Below are 18,504 nucleotides of genomic sequence, written 5' to 3'. Positions count from 1 at the left end.
CACTGGCCACCCACTGCCCCTGTGACCGGAGGAAGGCCTGCAGGGCACACAGGAAGGGCCTCAGGCCTTTGTTGTTTGCCCTGAGAGAGTGTGGGGGCTATCCACCATGGGCCCGTGTCCCACCCAGAGCTTCAGTGTCCAGAAGAGGCACAGAGGCTTTCAAGGTAAGCACAGGTGAGCAGACAGTTCTGCAGGTGGGTGCAGCATGCACACACTTCCGCTGACCACGGTCACTGTGCGTGGCCTGGCCTCCCAAGTACATAGAGGTGGTGCTGGGAGAACTGAGTTCTACTAATCTGAGAAGTGTTTTCATTATTGTCATTTTAGGAAGTTTTGCAAAAGCAACACGAGAATGACCTTGCAAAGGGCTGGGGAAGGGATGAGTTGCTAATCTGTATGATCACCCGGCAGGGCAGCCTAGGGTGTGTGTGCGTGTGTGCACATGAGTCAGTGTGGCTGGGGGGGGCGCAGACAGGAACCAGAGCCAGTGAGGGGCAGCGCACAGTATTTATTGAACTACAACGTGGTGCAGAGGCGCTTCCTGGCCAGCCCCCCGAAGATGCCTGGGGGCCCACGTGTGCATCCCCAGCACGTGACAATTCAGTGAAGTCAGGACTCCAGCACCCCCCACCTCATCTGCACTGTGGCCCAGGACCCGGTCCTCCATTCTCTCTCCCCTGCCCCCAGTGCAGACCTATGTGGACACGTGGGCTGAGCAAGCACAGGCTCTGGCGGGGGGGGGGGGCGGTGGCGAGTCAGCAGGGGGTGCTGGGTGGGAGCAAACCCGCTCAAAGCAACCACAGCTCTAGGCGGTCTAGGAGAGACGGCTTGTGGGAAGTGCTGTCAAAATGTCAAAACAATTCATAAACAGGTACATGGACACTAACGGACAGAATTTCTAAAATGTCACAGATGGGAGTGCCCCCAAAGCATTTAAAATAATTAACACTGCATGCCAATGCATGAACACACGAGCATAAATTAATTCCAAGGGAAGTATCAGGGACAGAGCCTGGAGCTGACAGAGATATAATATAGATTTGCTTTGTTGGCGTGTGTATGTCTATGGCATAGATAACTTGTTAGTAAAGAAAACCTCTATATTTGCGATGAAGGGTGGGTGGGCGGTCTGTACAGAGTGTGCGAGCCGGGTGGAGGTCAGGGTTCACGGACTGGAGGCCAACGGGCAGGATTAGAGCGCACCCATCCCAGTGACCTCAGATGTCAGCCTGGAAGACACAAAGGCACGGGGAGACAGGTCACAGTGTTCTCATAAAACGGGACCAGAAGCGAATGGCTCGCTCTGTGTGTTCTCACAGCCTTCGGACCCGCCTCCCTCTCGGTTGTTAGATGTGTGGTCATGAGTTGGAGACCAAAGTGGGGTGGAGGGAAGAGGACCCACCGGGGACCAGGTTGGTGGGGTCTGCCTTCCCTGTCACCATGTCGGGGTGTGACACCAACCACCTGGACAAGCAGCGGCCACCACGACCCTTTCTTCAGCAGCTGCCCTCGGAGGGGAGCCAGGGTCGCACTGCCCACGGCGTGGAGGGGAGGCTGCCTCCCACGTCCACCTGGGCCTCCCCAGAGCCCAGCTTGATCTTCTGAGTTAAAGAGGAGGGTCTGGCCCCAGGTGTGGTCACACTATGTTCTCTGACACGTCCCTGGGCAGGGAAGCTGAGGTGCATGCTCAGCCCCAGGACCTCATCTGCCCCTGGTGTACCCTCTGACCCTCACAGTTTTCAGATTTGCTGCTTGGCAAGGGTCTGGGTGGTGGTGGCAGTGTCTTTACAACCACAGGGTCTGAGAGAGGAGAATGGTCTAGTAATGTGCTCTCTGAAACTCCACAACCCAGTTAGCCCAAGTGTGTGACCTCAGCCGTGTAGCCATGGCCTCTCTGGAAATGCCCTAGGCTGTAACCACCTCACCCCCCACCAAGAATTTCCAGGGTGAATGGTCAGATGTGAACGTGCAGAGTGGGTGTAGGGCCCCATGTCTACGTGGAGACTGTCTCCATCACATCCCACCCCCATGCCCAGCCAGGAGAGAGAAGCCACCAGAGAGGACCGGGCACGGTCTGGGCTCTCGCCATGGCGAGCCAGTCCCTCTGAGCGTCTTGTCTGGCCAGCGACACATCAGACAGGACCTTCTGAACACTCACCTGGCATTGATGAGGTACTGGGCAAGGCTGATGTTGGCTGGGGTCCCTGTGATGGTGATCTGGCGCTCGGATGACCCTTCTGTGGCATTGGCAATTTTGATCTGAGCTCCAGACATCTGTCGAATTTCATTGATTTTGGTCCCTTGGCGTCCAATTATGCAGCCTATTAGCTAGAAAAAAGGACGGAGGACTTCCTTAGAGAAGAGCCCCCACCCCGAGCTGAGTGCGTGCAGAGCCCTAGGGAGGCCCCAGAGGCAGGACAGTCCAGCCTTGGTGTCCACCCCACTCCACAAACTCCGCCCTCCCAGAAGGACAAGGCACTGCCCGCCCAGGATGCAGGCTGCCAGGTAGCTTTCCTGCTGGGGGTGAGGCTGCAGATGCCCGGGCTCTGCCTGCTGCAGCGAGTCCTGACAAGTCCCAAAGGGGATGGGCACCCACTGCGTCACCTCCCCTGGTGTCCTTCGGAGGCCTGGGGGATGGGGACCACTCAGGCGCTAGCACCATGGCCCTCTTGGCCATGTCCTCGGGGTGGAGAAATGTTTGTCTGAAGCCAGAGTTTAAAGCTCTCTGCTGCCTAAAACCCGGCTTCTGATGAACTTGGGTGAAATTCTGAGGACATGTCAGATGCTCCCTATCCTTCCCAGTGGGACCTCTGGCTGCCCTGGGCCATCTGAAGGAAGAGGCGGTCATCAAGAATCAAGCAGCCAGAAGGACAGGAACCAGGGCTGCTCAGGAAACAGAAGCAGCCACGCACAGGGCTGGACTGCAGCCTGAGTTCTAGACCAGCTCTCTGAGGAGCCCACCCTGCTGGTGGGGGCAACTCGGGCCCCAGGGGAGCCTCCACGGAGGAGGCAGCTGCACCTCTCCATGTTTACTGTGGGCAGAACCGAGTCCCTCCCTGAGCCAGGGCTGCTGAGGTCAGCTGGGAGAGCAGGCACCGAGCAGGGCAGGGCCAGTGCAGCGGCTTCCGAGTCTGCCTCCCCTGGCCTGGGGGGAGCACAGGCTGGCCGAGAGTGTCAGTAGGGCTAGGGGCCCGCTTCTGTGGGATGGCAAGCAGGAAGGAAGCCCATTTACAATCACACACGCCTCTGGACCTATTTAAGGACACCAGCTTTTGTCCCCGCGGTGACCTCCAGCTTCTCAGTTCTGCTCTCCTTTCCTGCGTTAGGTCAGCTGCCTCACTAGAGTCTCTCCAGGTGTCCAGAGAAGCTTCCACCCCAGGGCTGCTCAGCTTCCTCCACCTCCTGCCCCCAGCTCTCAGCCCCGCCCCCAACCCGCCCCGCCCCGCCCCGAGGTCAGTGAGGGAGCTGCTACTGTCCCTGGCCTGGAGCCTGGCCCGGAGTCCTTCTCCCGCAGCAGAGACATCTGGAGCACTGCCCTCCGACTGCGCCAGGCAAGGCAGGGACTGCTGGGCTCGTGCGCTGCATGGGGGCAGCAGCACCGGTCCCTGACGGAGGGGGATGTGGGGCGAGCTGAGTCCCCAGAAGATGCCCGCACTCAGAGGATCCTCACACTTCGTGGCCGCTAGCAGCCCAGTCTCCCTTCCAGAACCTTCCCCCTTCAGTGCAAGTAGCGTTTGCTGAGCCTCCTGCAGAACGGCTTTTCTCCTCCCATAACCCTATCTGAAGAGATGTCTCTCTGGCATGCAGTCCCCACGCTCTCTCAAACAGCTTCCTGAAGATGTCCTTGCACCCAGCCCTCTCTTCTTCCCTGGGACCTCACCCCTGCGCGGCCCTGCACTGCCCCCCAGCCGGCCTGGGGGCTCCTGAAGCCGCCCCTCACTCCTCACTTATGTGGAACACGTCCCTCTTCCAGAGAGAGCGGAGGGGTGCGGGTGCTGGTGATGCAGACGCCGGGCTGAGCCCAGGGCTCTCCCGCGGGCAGCAGTGTCCTCGGCAGCTGGAAAGGCCCCTCGGACCTGGCAGGGGCCGGCCTTCTCAGCCCTGCTCTGCAACCGTGGGCCATGCAGGCCCATAGAGCTGGGCTCCGGGGGCCTCCTGACCCCACACACATGCAGCCGTGCCCACCTCTCTCCTCTCACCCGGTGGGCTTGCACAGGGAGCCCGAAGGGAAGTCATAGGCACTTTCAAGTACCGTGGCCCCTCCGCACTGGGTTCAGAGCTGCACCCCAGGGCTCTGTGGGAACATACCTTTCTCTCATCCTGGCGCCGCCTGTGTGAGCCCTTAGATCTCTGGGTGATTCTGGGGTTGGGACCAGGGATGGGGCCCAAGTGTGGGGTGACCACAGGCACAGGGACAGTGAGGGCCCGACGGCGACATCAGCCATGGAACCCAAGGCCAGGAGAGTCCCAGAACGCCAGCAGAGGCAGCTCCACACACGACTGCTGGCCCTGACCTGGGTCCCCATCACCACGCCAGCAGGTGGCTGTGCTGTGGAACGTGCACATGGTTTCAGTTACCACACACGCCCGCCATCCAGAAAGTCCTGCTGTGGCGACGTGTGGGTGTGGGCAGACTCCCCTCCACACAACCTAACTTTGACCAGGGACACGGATGGGCATCATGTGAGATGCGCATCTGAACAAGGGCTCTGATGCACGCACGCCTCCCCTGGGGGGCCGGGGTGAGCATGAGAAAGCCTCCTAGCAGGGCTGTCACCAAATCCTCCTCCCAGGAAGGGCCCCCTCGGAGCCAAGAAAGCAGCCTCCTTCTGAGGGACTCCCCGGGAGGGGGCGGGCAGTGTGGCGCTGCATGCGAGGTGGCGCCCGTGTGCTCCAGGGGCCCCCACGAAGCAGGCACACTGCTCGCTCTCTGAACGAGCCTCACCCTCTTCCTCTTGTTTTCTGGGCTCATCTCACTTTTGGAAGGCAGGCTTGGACGAGAAGAAGACCCCTGTCATTGGTGAGTGGTCTCGGTAAAGGCTCAGAGAAGCACCACGAGTGCAGCGTGGCCCCTGCATTTAGCACGTGGGTGGAGATTCGGGGGGCTGCCTGCAGCCAAGCTGCTCAAGGATCATCACGTGCGAAGACAGTGTTGGGAGCTCCCGAGAGCAGAAACACTCTCCCCTTGAGACGCAGGAGCGCGTCACCTGCAGCCGGCCACCAGGGCCCTGATGAAGGCGGGTTTTCCCCGGGGAGGGGGGTCGGGGGGGGGGGGTCCCTTCCTCTGGTCCTCCGCCTCACTATTCTCCCGCCCCCTGCAGCTCATCCCTCTCCATACTCGGGGTGGGCCATCCCCCTGAAGCCACACAACTCTGTGCTTCTCTTAGGACTTTGTGCCTGGCTGGTCCCAGGGGCAAAGCAGTGAAGAGTCTGGAAGGCCTCAGTTCTAGGGCAGAAAAGGCCAACTGATACGTGAGCTGGGAAGGCCATGTCCCCCAAGCAGCTGCCTTCCTGTGCGACCCTGAGCCACTGCCCCTCAAGGACACGTGGCCCACACCCGCCCTGGTGTCTTGGTTTCCGACTGGAGTCAGCGTCCTTAGGATAATCCAGGACAGGTAGGGCTGAGCATGTGGAGGGTGGCTCGTAAGGCCACTTTGTCAGCTGAGCCCTGGGCAGGCACAGGCTGTGGGCACCAGATACGGGCATCCTGCTGCAGCAGACCCTCCGAGCGTTCCTGGCCCACCTGCTCTTCAAGGGTCAACCCTGAAGTCCCTTTGGCTCCTTTCCTGCCTAGTCTCTCGGGAGCGTGACATCACGTGCCTTTTGTGGCCCCTATACCCAGCTGTGGGAAGGGCGGGGAGCGGTCCCAGGCAAGTCAGGGCTGGCTGAGGGCTCAGGCATACTCACATCATTGGGAATGGTGAGCTCATGAGTGCTGGCCGGGGGGCTGGCGTCCAGACCTGGGCACACCAAGGGGACAAGGTTAGGCTAGCAGTAGGCTGCTCACATCACACCCGGCACCCGCCCCCATGGACCCCACAGGTGGGGCACGCATGCCCTGGGAGCCCAGGCCCTGTGAGCTCTCAGTCCCAAACTGCAACCAATGTCTGGAGTCCCAGCTTCTCTCAAAACAAGGACAAAGAACCTCCGCACAGTGACGTTCCATGTTTTCATCTTGGGCACATTGGTGATTTCACTCCTGTGCCGTGCGATGTGGGGATGCCCTTCACAGACCTCTAGGGGACCCATGCTGAGCGGCCAAGTGTGTGTCCTGGGCCCCCCTGTGCACCCCAGGCCGGCTGCCCCTTCTCCCCCTCTGCTCCAGCAGCGCCACGGGCCCCGCACCGCCAGACCCGCGGCCCAGCTCCGTCGCCCAGCCACACAGGCAGCTCTCCCACCCCGACAGCGGATCAAAGGTCAACCAGTAAGCTTTGAGGCCCAGTGGAGACCGTGTGCTTCTGTGCTCAAAGTGCAGACACAGGCCTAACTGATCACCAGGCCCCCAGTTTTTATCTTTACAATCTCAGCTCGGGGCCCTAGCAAATCAGAGACAACTTCTCGCACAGCTTTTCACAGGACGAGATCTACTCTTGCTCCCAAAACAGGGACAACAGAACATGCGGTGGGCTTCGATAGGACCAGCGGGTTCCCTGCCCTCAGCACTTCTGTCTCTGCCTCCGGAGGCATCTAGAGCACCAAGTCCATCCACAGCGGACGCCCCCAATCCTCCGGGCAGGCCCCACGCGTGCCTGGAGCCTCCATCTGCAGAACCACCATCGCAGCCCGGCTCATACCGTCAGAATATTCCGGAGCCTGAGCCCTCTCTCCCCTCTCCTGGTTCCTGCCTCTGCCCTTGCCCCTCGGTCTACTCTCCACAGGCCCAGAGAGGCCTAAGGAAACGCAAGTCACATGCCTTCAAGACTGTGCCGAGCCACCCTGCCTCCCCACGTTCCGCCATCGGCCTCCCCGCCCGCCCCCACCCCTCCCTCTTCCTGCTTCCTCCTCCACGGCACTCATGTCCCCAACACCAGACACACTGCGGTCATCAGTCTCCACCACGAGAGACCCCCCAGAGCCCGCCGTGCTGGCGGGTCAGTTGGCAAGTGCCGAATGAACCAATTCATCCCGAACTGTCATTTCCTTTTGCACAGCTAAATCTAGAGTTTCTGTGCTTTATCTTCTTTTCAGAGAGGTCTTTTCAATACAGTTATCTGGTTGTTCAACCGTCTACGTACATTCCATAAATAGTGACATGCAAAATGTCATCTACGAGATTTCCTCAGGCCTTTGTGAGCCCTGGCCAGGAACTCCTGCACGGCCTGCTTTGGGATGGACATAAAGCTGAGTCATATCCGTTCACCTTGATGGATTCTGATCCAAGGAAGGAAAGTATCAGACTTCTTTTCAAGAGGGCACTGACATAAACTGCTGGTCCGGAGACACACCTGTTTACAACTGGCATTCCTGTATCTGAGGGCCACATGCCCCCGGTGGTGAGTGTCCCTCATGAGATGCTGATGCCGTGCACACCGGGACGGGAATCAAGCTTCGCCACGCGAGCCCGACCTGCTTTGGGAGCATCGGTGACATCGCCCCCGTCACCACGCGTGTGCATGGGACACGCGTGCGTGTGCGTGGGACACGCGTGTGTGTGGACGCTCTCCCTCTGGGTCTCATGGGGCCTCGGGGTGGGAGGTCATCACAAGGATGCCTTAAAAAGGCCATGTGCACACATGTCCCACATCCTTGAGGCCCACAGGTGGTGCTGGGGAAGCCAAGGCAGGGTCGGTGGGTGGCTGGCCAGGTGGGCGCTGTGTGTCCCGGGCAAGCCAGGCCCTCGGGTCCCCAGCTGTCTCTGGGAGACCATCGCCGGGTAATTGCATGAAATCACTTATAAACTGCAGCGGACTTAGAGGCACATGTGTGTTGTTACCTAGGTAAATAACTTTATAAGGGCTGATACCCATTTCCATAATCAAATATGTCCTATACGTTTTTCTCTAATTTTTGTTCATTAAACTCTGCATTCACTGCGTTAAGGGCTGCACTGCGACGGGACCCATCTGGGGCGCATGGAGCATCAGAGCCCACGTCTCGGCCCAGGGAGCACAGCTAGGCTCTGGGGCCCAGAACCCACCAATGGGGTGACAGCCAGTGCCAGAAGCACTGCCCTCCTGCATTCCCCTTCAGCTGGACGCCTGCTCTTCTGCTCTGACCCCGAGTGGGATGGGAGAGCAGGTGGTGCCCCCTCATGGGGAACCGGCTCTGCCCAGCCACCAGCTCTCAGGTGGCGTCACTCCCCAAACCCCCAGAGGAATGGGATCTGTAGACCCGAGCCTGCCCTGTGACAGCCCAGGGGCATATTAATGCAACCAGATGGGTGCAGACTAATCTGGCCCAGGGCACTCTGCTCCTTGACCCTGTGCTCTGTCTCCTACGAAACGCATTTCCACAAAGCACTCGTCACGGTAAACTCGTCACTGCAGGCCCCCCCCGCCCCCCGCCCCACACTTTGCTGCCTACAACACAGGCGCTGGCCCATCACCTCTGGGGCCTTCGATGACGGGGGGCTGCGCTCTGAGCACCTCCCGAGCCTGTGAGCGGCCACCACCTCCCAGCAGCGCCCGGGGCTGACCCACGGGCCAGCCACACGGGCTCTGTCCCCTGACAGCACTGAGGCGCTGGCAGTCCCCACGGCAGATGCGATCAGGCCTCCCTGCCCCTCCTCCCGCCAGGTCGGTGACCCGGAGCCCGGGCAGGGGCGGATGCACAGCCTTCTGGGCCTGCCCTCTCTCCATTTAGTGTGCTTTTGTTTTACCTGACGACTGGCCCATCAGATTTTGAGCTTCTTCGGAGGAGTGTAAAGGCAGCTTTTCTCCTGGAGAGCAAAGAAGAAACAGATTTAATGTTTTGCCCTCAAGGAGATAAGCAAGGTCACTTCAACTAGGGAAGCTCAAAATCTGACTGGCGCATGCACAGCAGACCAGCGCGTCCAGTGTGTGGTCACCTGCACGGCTGCCGAGGCGACGCCCTGCCCGTATCAGGGAGGAAGGAACGCCTGGCTGGCGAGACGCAGCAGAGCGAAGGCCCACCCCCACCCTTGTGCCAAGTGGGGTGCCGATAGTGACCGTGCCCTGGGCTGGGGGTTGGCTCATCTCAGTTCTCCCTGGGGCAGGGCTGGGTGCCGTCCTGGGCAGGTGTCACTCCTGGGCTGTGCATGGGCCTCCTACAGGAGGGCATCCCGTCTGCTTGTCTGAGCTCTTGCTCCTGGAGAGAACAGGCTTCAGGGCCGGCCAAATGGATGTATTCAGCCGGAGGGGGCCCCCAGGATGCCTGTGCGCAGCGGAGAGCAGGCGTGGACCCTCGAGGGGACAGACGTCGCTTCGCAAGAAGGCCATTGTGAGGTGAGCAGCCTACCGCAGCAGACACACACACAGACCTCCCCGCCCGGCCCTCTGCAACGTGCACACTGCTGCGTGTCTGCACTGCGTCCTTGGCACCCACAACTAGAGCGGTGCCTGTGCTGCTCGCCACCCTGAATAATGACAGTTCCGAAAGAGAGTCCCCAGGTGAGAAGAGAGGAGGTCAGAAAGGGCAGCTGGGTACGTACCGGGGAAAGCGGGGTTGGTCTGTCCGAGGGGAGGAAAGGGGGTTTGCTGCATGGCCAGCTGGTGGAGCTTGGTCAACTGCTGGGGTAGGAGGGACACATGAGAGCTAAGATCATTGTCATCGAGCACAATTCACACCAAGTTAAAAAGGCAGTAACAGAACGCTGTACAAACAGATACAGGGGGGCCATGCGGACACATGGCAGACGCGGCAGAACGCAAGGACTTGGCCTGGGAAACCAATGGGCCGCTGGGCGGGTGCACCCAGTCCCTTTCCTCTCCTCGGCTCCCTGGCAGCTCACACAGGCTTGGCGGGCGGCGACCCCCAGACCGCATGCAGGCGAGGGAGGCCAGCGGAGGCCACCGGGCCCCTCGGCTCTGTGGGGAGGGTCTGGGAGCCGCAGAACAGGACCTGCTGGGCCCCCAGGGGCTTCAAGGTCAGCTCATGCTGTCCTCACAGAATGCACGCACCTTGTCACTCATGCCCCTTCTGCAAGCCTGGCCTCGCCCCAGCCCCAGCTAGGCCTGGACCTTGCCCTGGGCCAGCCCTGCCTCCCCTGCAGGGCCTCCCCAAGCTGCTCTTCCGGGACTCCCAGGATCACAGAATGGAGTGCTGGAAGGTTCTGTAGGGGGCGGGTGAGCGCCTCCAAGAGGCCGTGAGGGCTGTTAGAGTCTCATGACTGTGACCAGGCCGCTCTCTGTTCCCTTTTACCCCACCTACTGGGCTTTCTTCAGTTGTTTTTATCTGGACCTCATTTCTTTTTTTATTTTTTTAACTTGGGCTAGGCTCCACGCCCAGCCCAAGCCTGATGCGGGGCTTGAACTCATGACCCTGAGATCATGACCTGAGCTGAGATCAAGAGTCAGACACTCAACCGACTGAGCCACCCAGGGCGTCCCATCTGGGCCTCATTTCTTAAGTAGAAACCCCAAAGAGCAGAAAGTAAAGGTAAATGTGGTGAGTCCTGGCCATGTTTTGGGAACTGAAGGCTAACTGCTGGCCACTCAGAGGGATGCCGTCAGGCCTAGCTCACCCGCGGGGCCTACACCGCACACTCTGGGAAATGCACTCAGCTCCTAACCTCCTCCTGACAGCAGGCCCATCCCGAACGTGTCCCAGCGCTGCTCCGGGGCTGGCCCTGGACTCCTGTCTGGAGGCGAGGACAGGGCCTCCCCGGAGCCCCCAGGGGTCAGCGGGCGGGGCACACAGGGAGGAGCTGGTGTCCCCATTGAACACAAGTGTGTCGGGGAGGTGGTGATCGTGCCCGAGGCACAAACACCCGACATTCAGGAGACTTCACAGATGTACCTCAAAGCAAGAGAGGAGTGGGTCGCTGTGGGCCTTCAGCAACTTAGCCCCACACAAAGACAAACACCAAACCCCTTCCAACTTGAGGAGGACCATGGCTGCCCTGTGTGCCGTGCCTGTGGGCGCAGCTGCGGGTGCAGGGGTGCGCGGTGCGTTGGCGCTTTGTCCAGCTCTTGTAGCTCCCACAGCACGAGGTGTGTGGACCCCAGCTGCAGCTGGGGGCCAAGCCACGACCACCTGTGGCCTCCTGGTCATGCCTTCGAGGTGGAGCCTCCGCCGTGTGAGCCCCGGGATGTGAGGCGGGCCGCTGCTGCAGCAGAAGTGACCACGCCTGGTCTCTCCTGGCCGGCCCCTGTGACACAGCTCTCAGAGTCCCTGATTCTCCCCCTCTCTTCCTAGAGAGGGCAAGTGCCTCTAAACGTAGGCTTCTCCCTGTGTTCTGGGGTGCTCCCTGACCTGTGGCTCTCTGGGGGGGGCCTGCCCAGGGAGCACTGGACACATTGACTCGGTGAGCCCACTCTGGGTGCATCTGTCATGCCCCGGGGTCCTGAGAAGCACAGGTTAGGGGGTGTGGTGACCTGGAGTCATGTCCAGCCATGACAGTCCCCGATGAAGTGGTGCGGGTCAAGGGTGCACCTGGGGCTGAGGGCTGACCCTGCACCTGTCATGTCTGCTCCATGACCTAACACCACTGAGCTGTGTGACCTGAGCAGCCACTCGTCGGAGGCCCCCGAGGAAGCTGCCAGAAGAGCACACCCAGGAAACACCATCATGGGGACACTCGCTGAAGTGACAGGGACAAGAGGCGACATGCGGCCTGCACCCGCTGTGCCTCAGGAGAGATGACCCTGCAGGGAAGGGGCCTGGAGGTCAGAGACCCTGCTGCGTGGCTTGGGCAGCCCAGTGAAGGCTCCTCTTTCAGGGACAAGTGGGAGAGATGGCAAGTACCCAGTGACGTCCTGGGGCACGAGGGATGAGGGGAGGGTGAGCCTGTCCGTGGCTGAGATGCTGCCTGGGAGCTGGGCCGCACAGACCTGGTCCCGGGAACCTGGGTCCGGCTTGATGGGACCAGGGGCCGCAGGGGCCGCAGGGGCCATGGGCCCTGTGCACAGCAGGCCCGAGTCCCAGAGGTCACCTGGCAGGGGTGTGCCTGAACCCACCTTCAGGTGGAGCTGGAACTGGGCTAAGGTTACAAGGTGGTAACTACGAGTTCCTAGGACGGAGGAGAAGACCCCACTTCTGGAGACAGCACACGGGAAGCTGAAGCACAGAGGGTGTGCGAGTCAGGCTCAGGGCTGCCAGGCGGTGGGGGGCCGGGCATGTGCTCTGACCGTCACTCGGGTTTCCATGAGACGCAGAGCTCACATGGGGACGTGACCAGCCCCCTGAGGGCTCCAGCCTTCTGCCCGGGGGATGGGCCAGCAGGGAGCCTGGGGGTGACTCTGGGGCCTCGAGGTCTGCTGGCCTGGCTGCTCGGGGCTCCTGTCCTGCCACCTCCCCCGTCAGGTGCTTGTCCTTCTCCCGTGGGCAGAGTCCTCTTCTGTCCGTCTCGAGGCCCCAAGAGTGCACAGCTGTGTGTTGGTCAGGACCGCAGGGCACAGCAGGGGAGAGCGGGGCCCTGGCGGCAGGACTGGCCTGGGTTAGCTCCAGCACCGACCAGCTGGGTGCAGGAGGGCTCGTCTGGCCTCCGCAGGCCTCTGTCCTGATCTGTAGGGTGGGGGAATCAGGAGAGCAAGCAGCCGGCCACCAAGTGCTGTCCACCTCAGCTGGGGAGCATCACCATCGAGAACAACCTGGGGCTTCCCCACCCACCCGTCCGCAGCTCCGTTACCCCGGTGCTCCCCTGGTGTCTCCATCGGCAGGTGCCTCCCTGGCAGGTAAGCAGATCCAGTGCATCCGGCGGGTTGGCACAGAGCCCACGAGCACACGTGCTCCAGGCGCAGGTGGACGAATGCTCCCCGAGGCTGGAGCATCAGCAGTCCTGGACCTAAGCTCTCCTACTGCCAGGCACTGGGTGCTTTTCATGAAGAAACGGCCCCCCCAGTGGTGAGTGTCCCTTCACCCATGCACCAAGAAGGTAAAGTGATGTCCGGCGGACACTGGCGGGGCACACGGTGGTCCAGCAAGCAGACGGGCAGAGAGGCGGACGGATGCTGTCAGCTGGCCTCCCTCTCGTCTTGGTTCTGTCCTTAATTAGTCCAGCACTTCATCTCCTTGGGACGTAATTTCTACATTTTTTAAGGAAGGAGCAAAAAAAGTGCTAAGGGGATTCCTACTTTTTGAGACATTTTTGCCATTAAAAAATCAGACTCCCAGGACTCAAAAGTGCCTCCAAATCACTGGGAGGGAGGGAGGCAGGGTGGAAGGAAAGGGAGGGCGCGGGCAGGTGTCCTGAGATGGACGGCTCTCTGTCCCTTGCCTTTTCCACTGAATGTTGGGTTAGAATAGAAAAACAGACAAATCCTAAATGCAGACAAAGGCAGACAAACTCACCGAGTTATCACAAGACAGGCGCGCCGTGCACCTGCCACTCACTGTCAAGAACAGACCACCATGTGGGCTCAGGCCGCGTTCATGTTCCCTCTCCTGTGAAATGCTTGTGTCTTTGCCCGTTTTTCTATTGGGTTGACTTTTGCTCACTCACAAAAACTCCTTTTATACTTCAGATATTAATCCTGTTTCAATTGTATGTGCTGATAAGATCTTTTCCCCACTCTCCTTTGGGGTCTTTAGAGAAAGATAATTTTTAAATTTTAATGTAGTCAAATTCATTTATATTTTCTTCATGGTTTGTGCTCATATTTTGTTTACAAAACCTTTCCCTGACTTGAGAACAGAAAGATCTTCTCTATTTCTTCTAAAAGTGCTGTTTTCCTCTCGTGTTGAAATTCTTGACACAAGAAGTGTTTGGGTCATTGTTCCCACATGGATGACCACGGCCACCTGTCCTCGCCCCTGCCATCTGCACCGGCAGCCCCCCGGCCGGCGTGGACAGACCCCAGGCTCTCTGAGCGGCACACTGGCCCAGGGTTGCTCCCGGCGCCCAAACCCTGTCTCCAGCAGTATATGGCTCTACAGCCAGTCCCTGCATCTGTTAGGGCAGCTCCCCCAACTGTCTGTTCTTTCCATAGGTATCTTGATGATTCTTGGCCTTTGCTCTTTCATATAAATTTTAAACAGCATGTTAAATCTCTGTCAGGATTTCGATTGGAATTGTACTGCATTTGTACCTCGATTTGGGAAGAACTGTAAAGATATTTCATGACATTATAAAGATATTTAATGGAGAAACTGGTATGTTCCCCCCCTTTTTCTTTTTTGGTTTTTGGGCTTCTTTAACTTTCAATAAAGACGAGGGGTTTTTTTTAAGTCATCTTTTATTTATTGATTTCAACTTAATTGCTTTGTGGTGAGAGTACAGCCTATAGGATTCCAATTTTTGATAGATGGTGAGCTTTCTTTATGGCGTAATGTGTGATCCAGTTATGTAGACGTTTCTGGGACTTACATCCCTGTTGTGTAGAATTGGGTTCAAGCTATATCGGTCACGGCAGCGTCATGGGCAGGCTCCCTACATGTCTGTCAAATTTTAACAAGCCTTTATGATTTGTTCACTTTTTCTTTACATGTATTTGAAGATATGTTTCAGGTGCATACAAGTTTTGAATTTATATCTTCTGGTGAACTGAGCTTTTATCAATACGTAAATGACTATAAATATAGAATTTGCCTTAAAGTCTTGTTTTCCCCCACTGATATTAATGTTGGTATGTAAGGTTTCCTGCAGTTAGTCTTTTCCCAGGATAGCTTTTTCTATCCTTTCAGTATTTCTGGGTCTTTATTCTTTAGGTGTGTCTCTTGGGGAAAAAAATGCTAGATTTTTCCCCCTGTTTTGTTTGCTATTTGTTTAGGGCTTTTTTTTTTCTTTTTTAAAGTCAGACAGTCTTATTTTTTAACTGGAACATTACTTCTACTTTGATCACAATTACACATATAGGGACAAATTTCTGCCATTTATTTTATTTTGCACCTGTAACTGTCCTTTCTAAGGCTTCTTTCACGTTTTCACTCTTTTTCTTCTTTTGTATGGATTAGTTTCCCCCCCCTTCCCTCTGCATCTGGGGGGAAGTCACTTAAGTAAAGTCTTTTCTGTCAGCGGTCACTTTGATATTTTAACACATAAAGTCTAAATTCCGTAGCTTTGCCTCTTCTGGCACAACACAGTGACCGACAGGAAGCTCGAATTCCCCTGGATCCATCTGAAGCATACGTCTGCTATGTTTGTCCATTTGTTCTGTTCTGTTAATCCCATAAATTAGACAGCCTTGATGTTGACTTTACAGACAACTGTTGCTTTCGTTTACCTAAATGTTTACATTTTAATGGAGTCACAACCATCAATATTTCCTCGGCCTTTTCTTATGTGAATGAAACAAGCCCCCCTGTCCTGCATCTCTGGTCTTCCCTTCACAATCACTGTCCTCCTGAAGGGCGAAGACTGTTGGTCACAGCTGTTTGTCTGAAAATGCTCGGATTTAGGTCCTTGGAAGATGCTCTTAAGACAGAAGCCTGGCTTGACAATTATTTCATCGCACCATCACCTTCTGGCTTCCAGGGCGGCTGGTGAGACGTCCCTGCACCTTCTTTCTTGCTTCCTTTTCTGACTACTTTGGAGATTTACTTTTGGTCTTGATGTTACGTGGTTTTACCTTGATATGTATAAAGTGGATTTCTTTTTATTTATCTTGTTTGGGATTTGTTGGGATTCCTGAATGTGAGGACTGGCTTCTTTTATTAATTCTGAGAAATTCTCAGTGCCTATCTTGTAGAATCTTCCCTCACTCCTTGTGATGACCTCTTCTTGGGACTTCGATGGGATGAAAATGCAGATTCTGCCTCTTAAGAGCGGCAGGCTGGGAGGAGGAAGCCAGGCCCAATGGCTCTCCCGCTGACCCAATGGCTCAGTGGGAGAGTGAGCGGGTTCACCCGGGGTGAGGGCAGGGAGACAGGGAAGACCTAAGGCAAGCTGGCCTCCTGCTTTTCCCACCCTGGGAGGTCGAGGTCCAGTGTGTGGGTACCTCCCCACCACCCCGAGCTGCAGGATCTTGAGGAGAGAGCAGAGCCAAGGTGAGGCCCAGCAGCCGGGCGGCCTGAGAGTGCTGCCTACTCTCCCCGTTTCCACTGCGAGGTGTCAGGAGCGGCCTCTGCGCCATCTCCACGGGGATCTAGAGGAGGTGACTGGTGGTCATCAGGGGAGTTCCTGCACTCACAGTGACATGTGAGTGGACAGCTAGGAAACATCTTCCACTCAGGACTTAATGTGCATCTTCCCTCTTTTACTTCTGTTCCGACTCCCGTGTTACCGTCTCCCGCTACTTACTCTGAAGAACACGCTTCCTGGAACCACGGGTTATGTGCACCGCCGCTGGAAGCCAGTGGCTCTTTAGCTCGGGCAGTGAGCTTCTGCGGCGACCACTTCCTTGTGTGAAACCGGGTGGCTGTCCTGACTGCTGGCCTGCAGTCAGTGCCAGGTGCAGGCGAAGGGGCGGAGGTGGCAAACCCTTTGTCGTCACCTCTAACAAACGGCTTAGTTTCTGCTTGCTTCCGGTGCCCCTTACATGAGGGTGTGTTACGGAGAGAGTGACTTGGATGCTCTGAAGACCAGCAAAGAAGAATCACACGTGGGGGTCGGCTTGGAGCTGACTCATCCCTCCCATGTGATCACATCGAGCAAGTGAAGAGACACAGGTACTGGGTGGGCAGGAGGACGGGGCGGTTCCCACGTCCAAGTCTCTGCTGCCTCCCCTGCCACGTCTGAAGGCACGAGGACCTGGGCGGGCTGCGTGGAGGTCAGGGGCAGCCGCCCAGGGGCTGCGGTGGCCAGGCCATGGCTGGGGCCATCCTCCCCACACCCAGCGTCCTGGTGCCTCTCCTGGGCAAGTCCAGGAGGATTCGGGTAAAACAACCGAGTGGCAGCGCAACCCTGCAGGGAAACTGGTGAGTCTCCAGGAAGGGTGAACCAGAATGTGCTCATCAACACCGGGCACAGAAAAAACACATACAGTTTAGTTCTAGATAAAGTAACACTCAGCTCTAAGGAACATGTTTTCTCAGTCTGTGATTCGGGTCACAGGCCGCTGGAAGATCCTGTGCTGTGTGTCAGCCACCATGGCTCAAGCATTTAAACCGCATTCACTTATGTTATAAAATAAAGTAGTGTTTCCTACCATTATTATATCTGAGTTCTAAGAAACAAAACCCTTAAAGTCCCTACTGAATACTAAGCTCAGATTAAAGTTGCCTTCCTGGCCATAATCACCGATGTCACCACACAGTTGTTTTATTTTTGTTTTGGATGGAGTGTCAACATGATTGTCCAGTCTTCAGTATCACGAGCCTGCAAGCCACGCACTTCTCAGACTTCCCACTACTGAGTCCCAGCAGCTGCCTGGCCCCTGCGGCCAGTCTACACAGCGGAGGGTCCCGCACAGAGAGCTGTTTCCTAAGAAGAGCCGAGTATCTCGGGTCTCTACCAAATGTAATGAGGCAATTATGCAATAGTTAGTTATAAGTCAGTTTAACCAATCTGAGAAAAAAACCTGCGAAACAACCCACTTTGAAGAGATTCTGAGAAAATCACTTGGAAAGACACAACAACCAATTAATATAAAAACCAATCAGCCAGACTGAAGTGTGCCCGCCCACAACCCTGGGAACTTCAAGCCAGAAACACTTCTCTGTCAGCTCAGAGGCTGCAGGAAACCTCAGGCCTCTGTTGATGGGTCTGTGGCTCCTGCCTCAACCTCAGAGCTGTTCTCTGGGGCCAACTGCCCTTTACTAGGGGGCCAGACCCCTGTGTTCCTGAGTTTTCAAAAAGCCAACGGGCCAGGTTTTCCAATCAGCTCTTGTACTTCTAGTGGCACAAGACCATCTGGCCCCATGTTAAATGAAGACTGTGCCATCCCAGGAATTAGGCCTGTGACCCACTTGGCTTCCGTTCTGCTTGCCCATCACCCCCAGGCAGGGCTGTCCGTCCGTGGGGGGCCGTGGAGCCTACCATCGCAGTGCGCGACCCACCCCCTCGAGCGCTTACACTCTGCACGGCATTCCTGCGCTGGGGACGGGCCACCCCTTCTCCCAGGCTCTAAAACCTGCATCCCCTCAGTCACAGTTGGCAGTCGCCCAGATGATGATGGACGGGGGTGTCACCCACCTGGAGCTACGGGGTCTGCCCCTGCCTGCTGTGGGGGGTCTTGCAGACCGACCTCCACTGCTCCCTCATTTTCTTCGGCAATGCCGTCAACCTCCTTACGGTGGAAGAATTTTAACTTTTTCTTAAAGCTGCCGATGGTTCTTTTGAGGAGGCTGAGTGGGTTCACACCTTCACCACCTTCCCCACTCCTGGGATCTCTAAGAAACTCACAGCAGAATGAAGAACATCCCTGATACCATGTAACAGTCTGTGGGGGTCACTAGCAGAGGCCAGGCTTTGACACGTGTCCTCAAGGGGGACGGGGAGGTGGCTATGCGCTCAGGTGAGCAGGTGGGGGATGGGAGTGAGCAGGTGGACAGAACTGGTGTCACCCC

The 18,504-nt window shown here is 57.3% G+C and overlaps 1 protein-coding gene across 15 annotated transcripts in view; it reads right to left on the bottom strand.

The window, feature by feature from the left end:
* Positions 1 to 488: 488 nt before the first annotated feature.
* The window catches only part of PCBP3 (poly(rC) binding protein 3), a 261,323-nt gene continuing 243,307 nt past the window's right edge, over positions 489 to 18,504 (bottom strand). For 11 of the 15 annotated variants that reach the window (XM_073888874.1, XM_073888882.1, XM_073888873.1 and 8 more), the window contains 5 exons: positions 9,611 to 9,689; positions 8,819 to 8,878; positions 5,908 to 5,960; positions 2,159 to 2,328; positions 489 to 1,229 (listed from right to left, as the gene is read on the bottom strand). In XM_073888874.1, coding sequence (XP_073744975.1) covers positions 1,193 to 1,229; positions 2,159 to 2,328; positions 5,908 to 5,960; positions 8,819 to 8,878; positions 9,611 to 9,689 — 399 coding nt within the window. In that variant the 3' untranslated portion in view covers positions 489 to 1,192. Of the gene's footprint in view, positions 1,230 to 2,158; positions 2,329 to 5,907; positions 5,961 to 8,818; positions 8,879 to 9,610; positions 9,690 to 18,504 lie in introns of those variants that run through there. The other 4 variants (XM_073888879.1, XM_073888881.1, XM_073888884.1 and 1 more) reach the window with 2 other exon arrangements.

The sequence above is a fragment of the Callorhinus ursinus genome, unplaced genomic scaffold, assembly GCF_003265705.2.
Source record: "Callorhinus ursinus isolate GAN/ISIS: 27379988/994484 unplaced genomic scaffold, GSC_fseal_2.0 scaffold98, whole genome shotgun sequence".
Lineage (NCBI taxonomy): Eukaryota > Metazoa > Chordata > Mammalia > Carnivora > Otariidae > Callorhinus > Callorhinus ursinus.
Note: the sequence above shows the minus strand (reverse complement) of the source record. Positions and strands in the feature narration are given on the sequence as shown.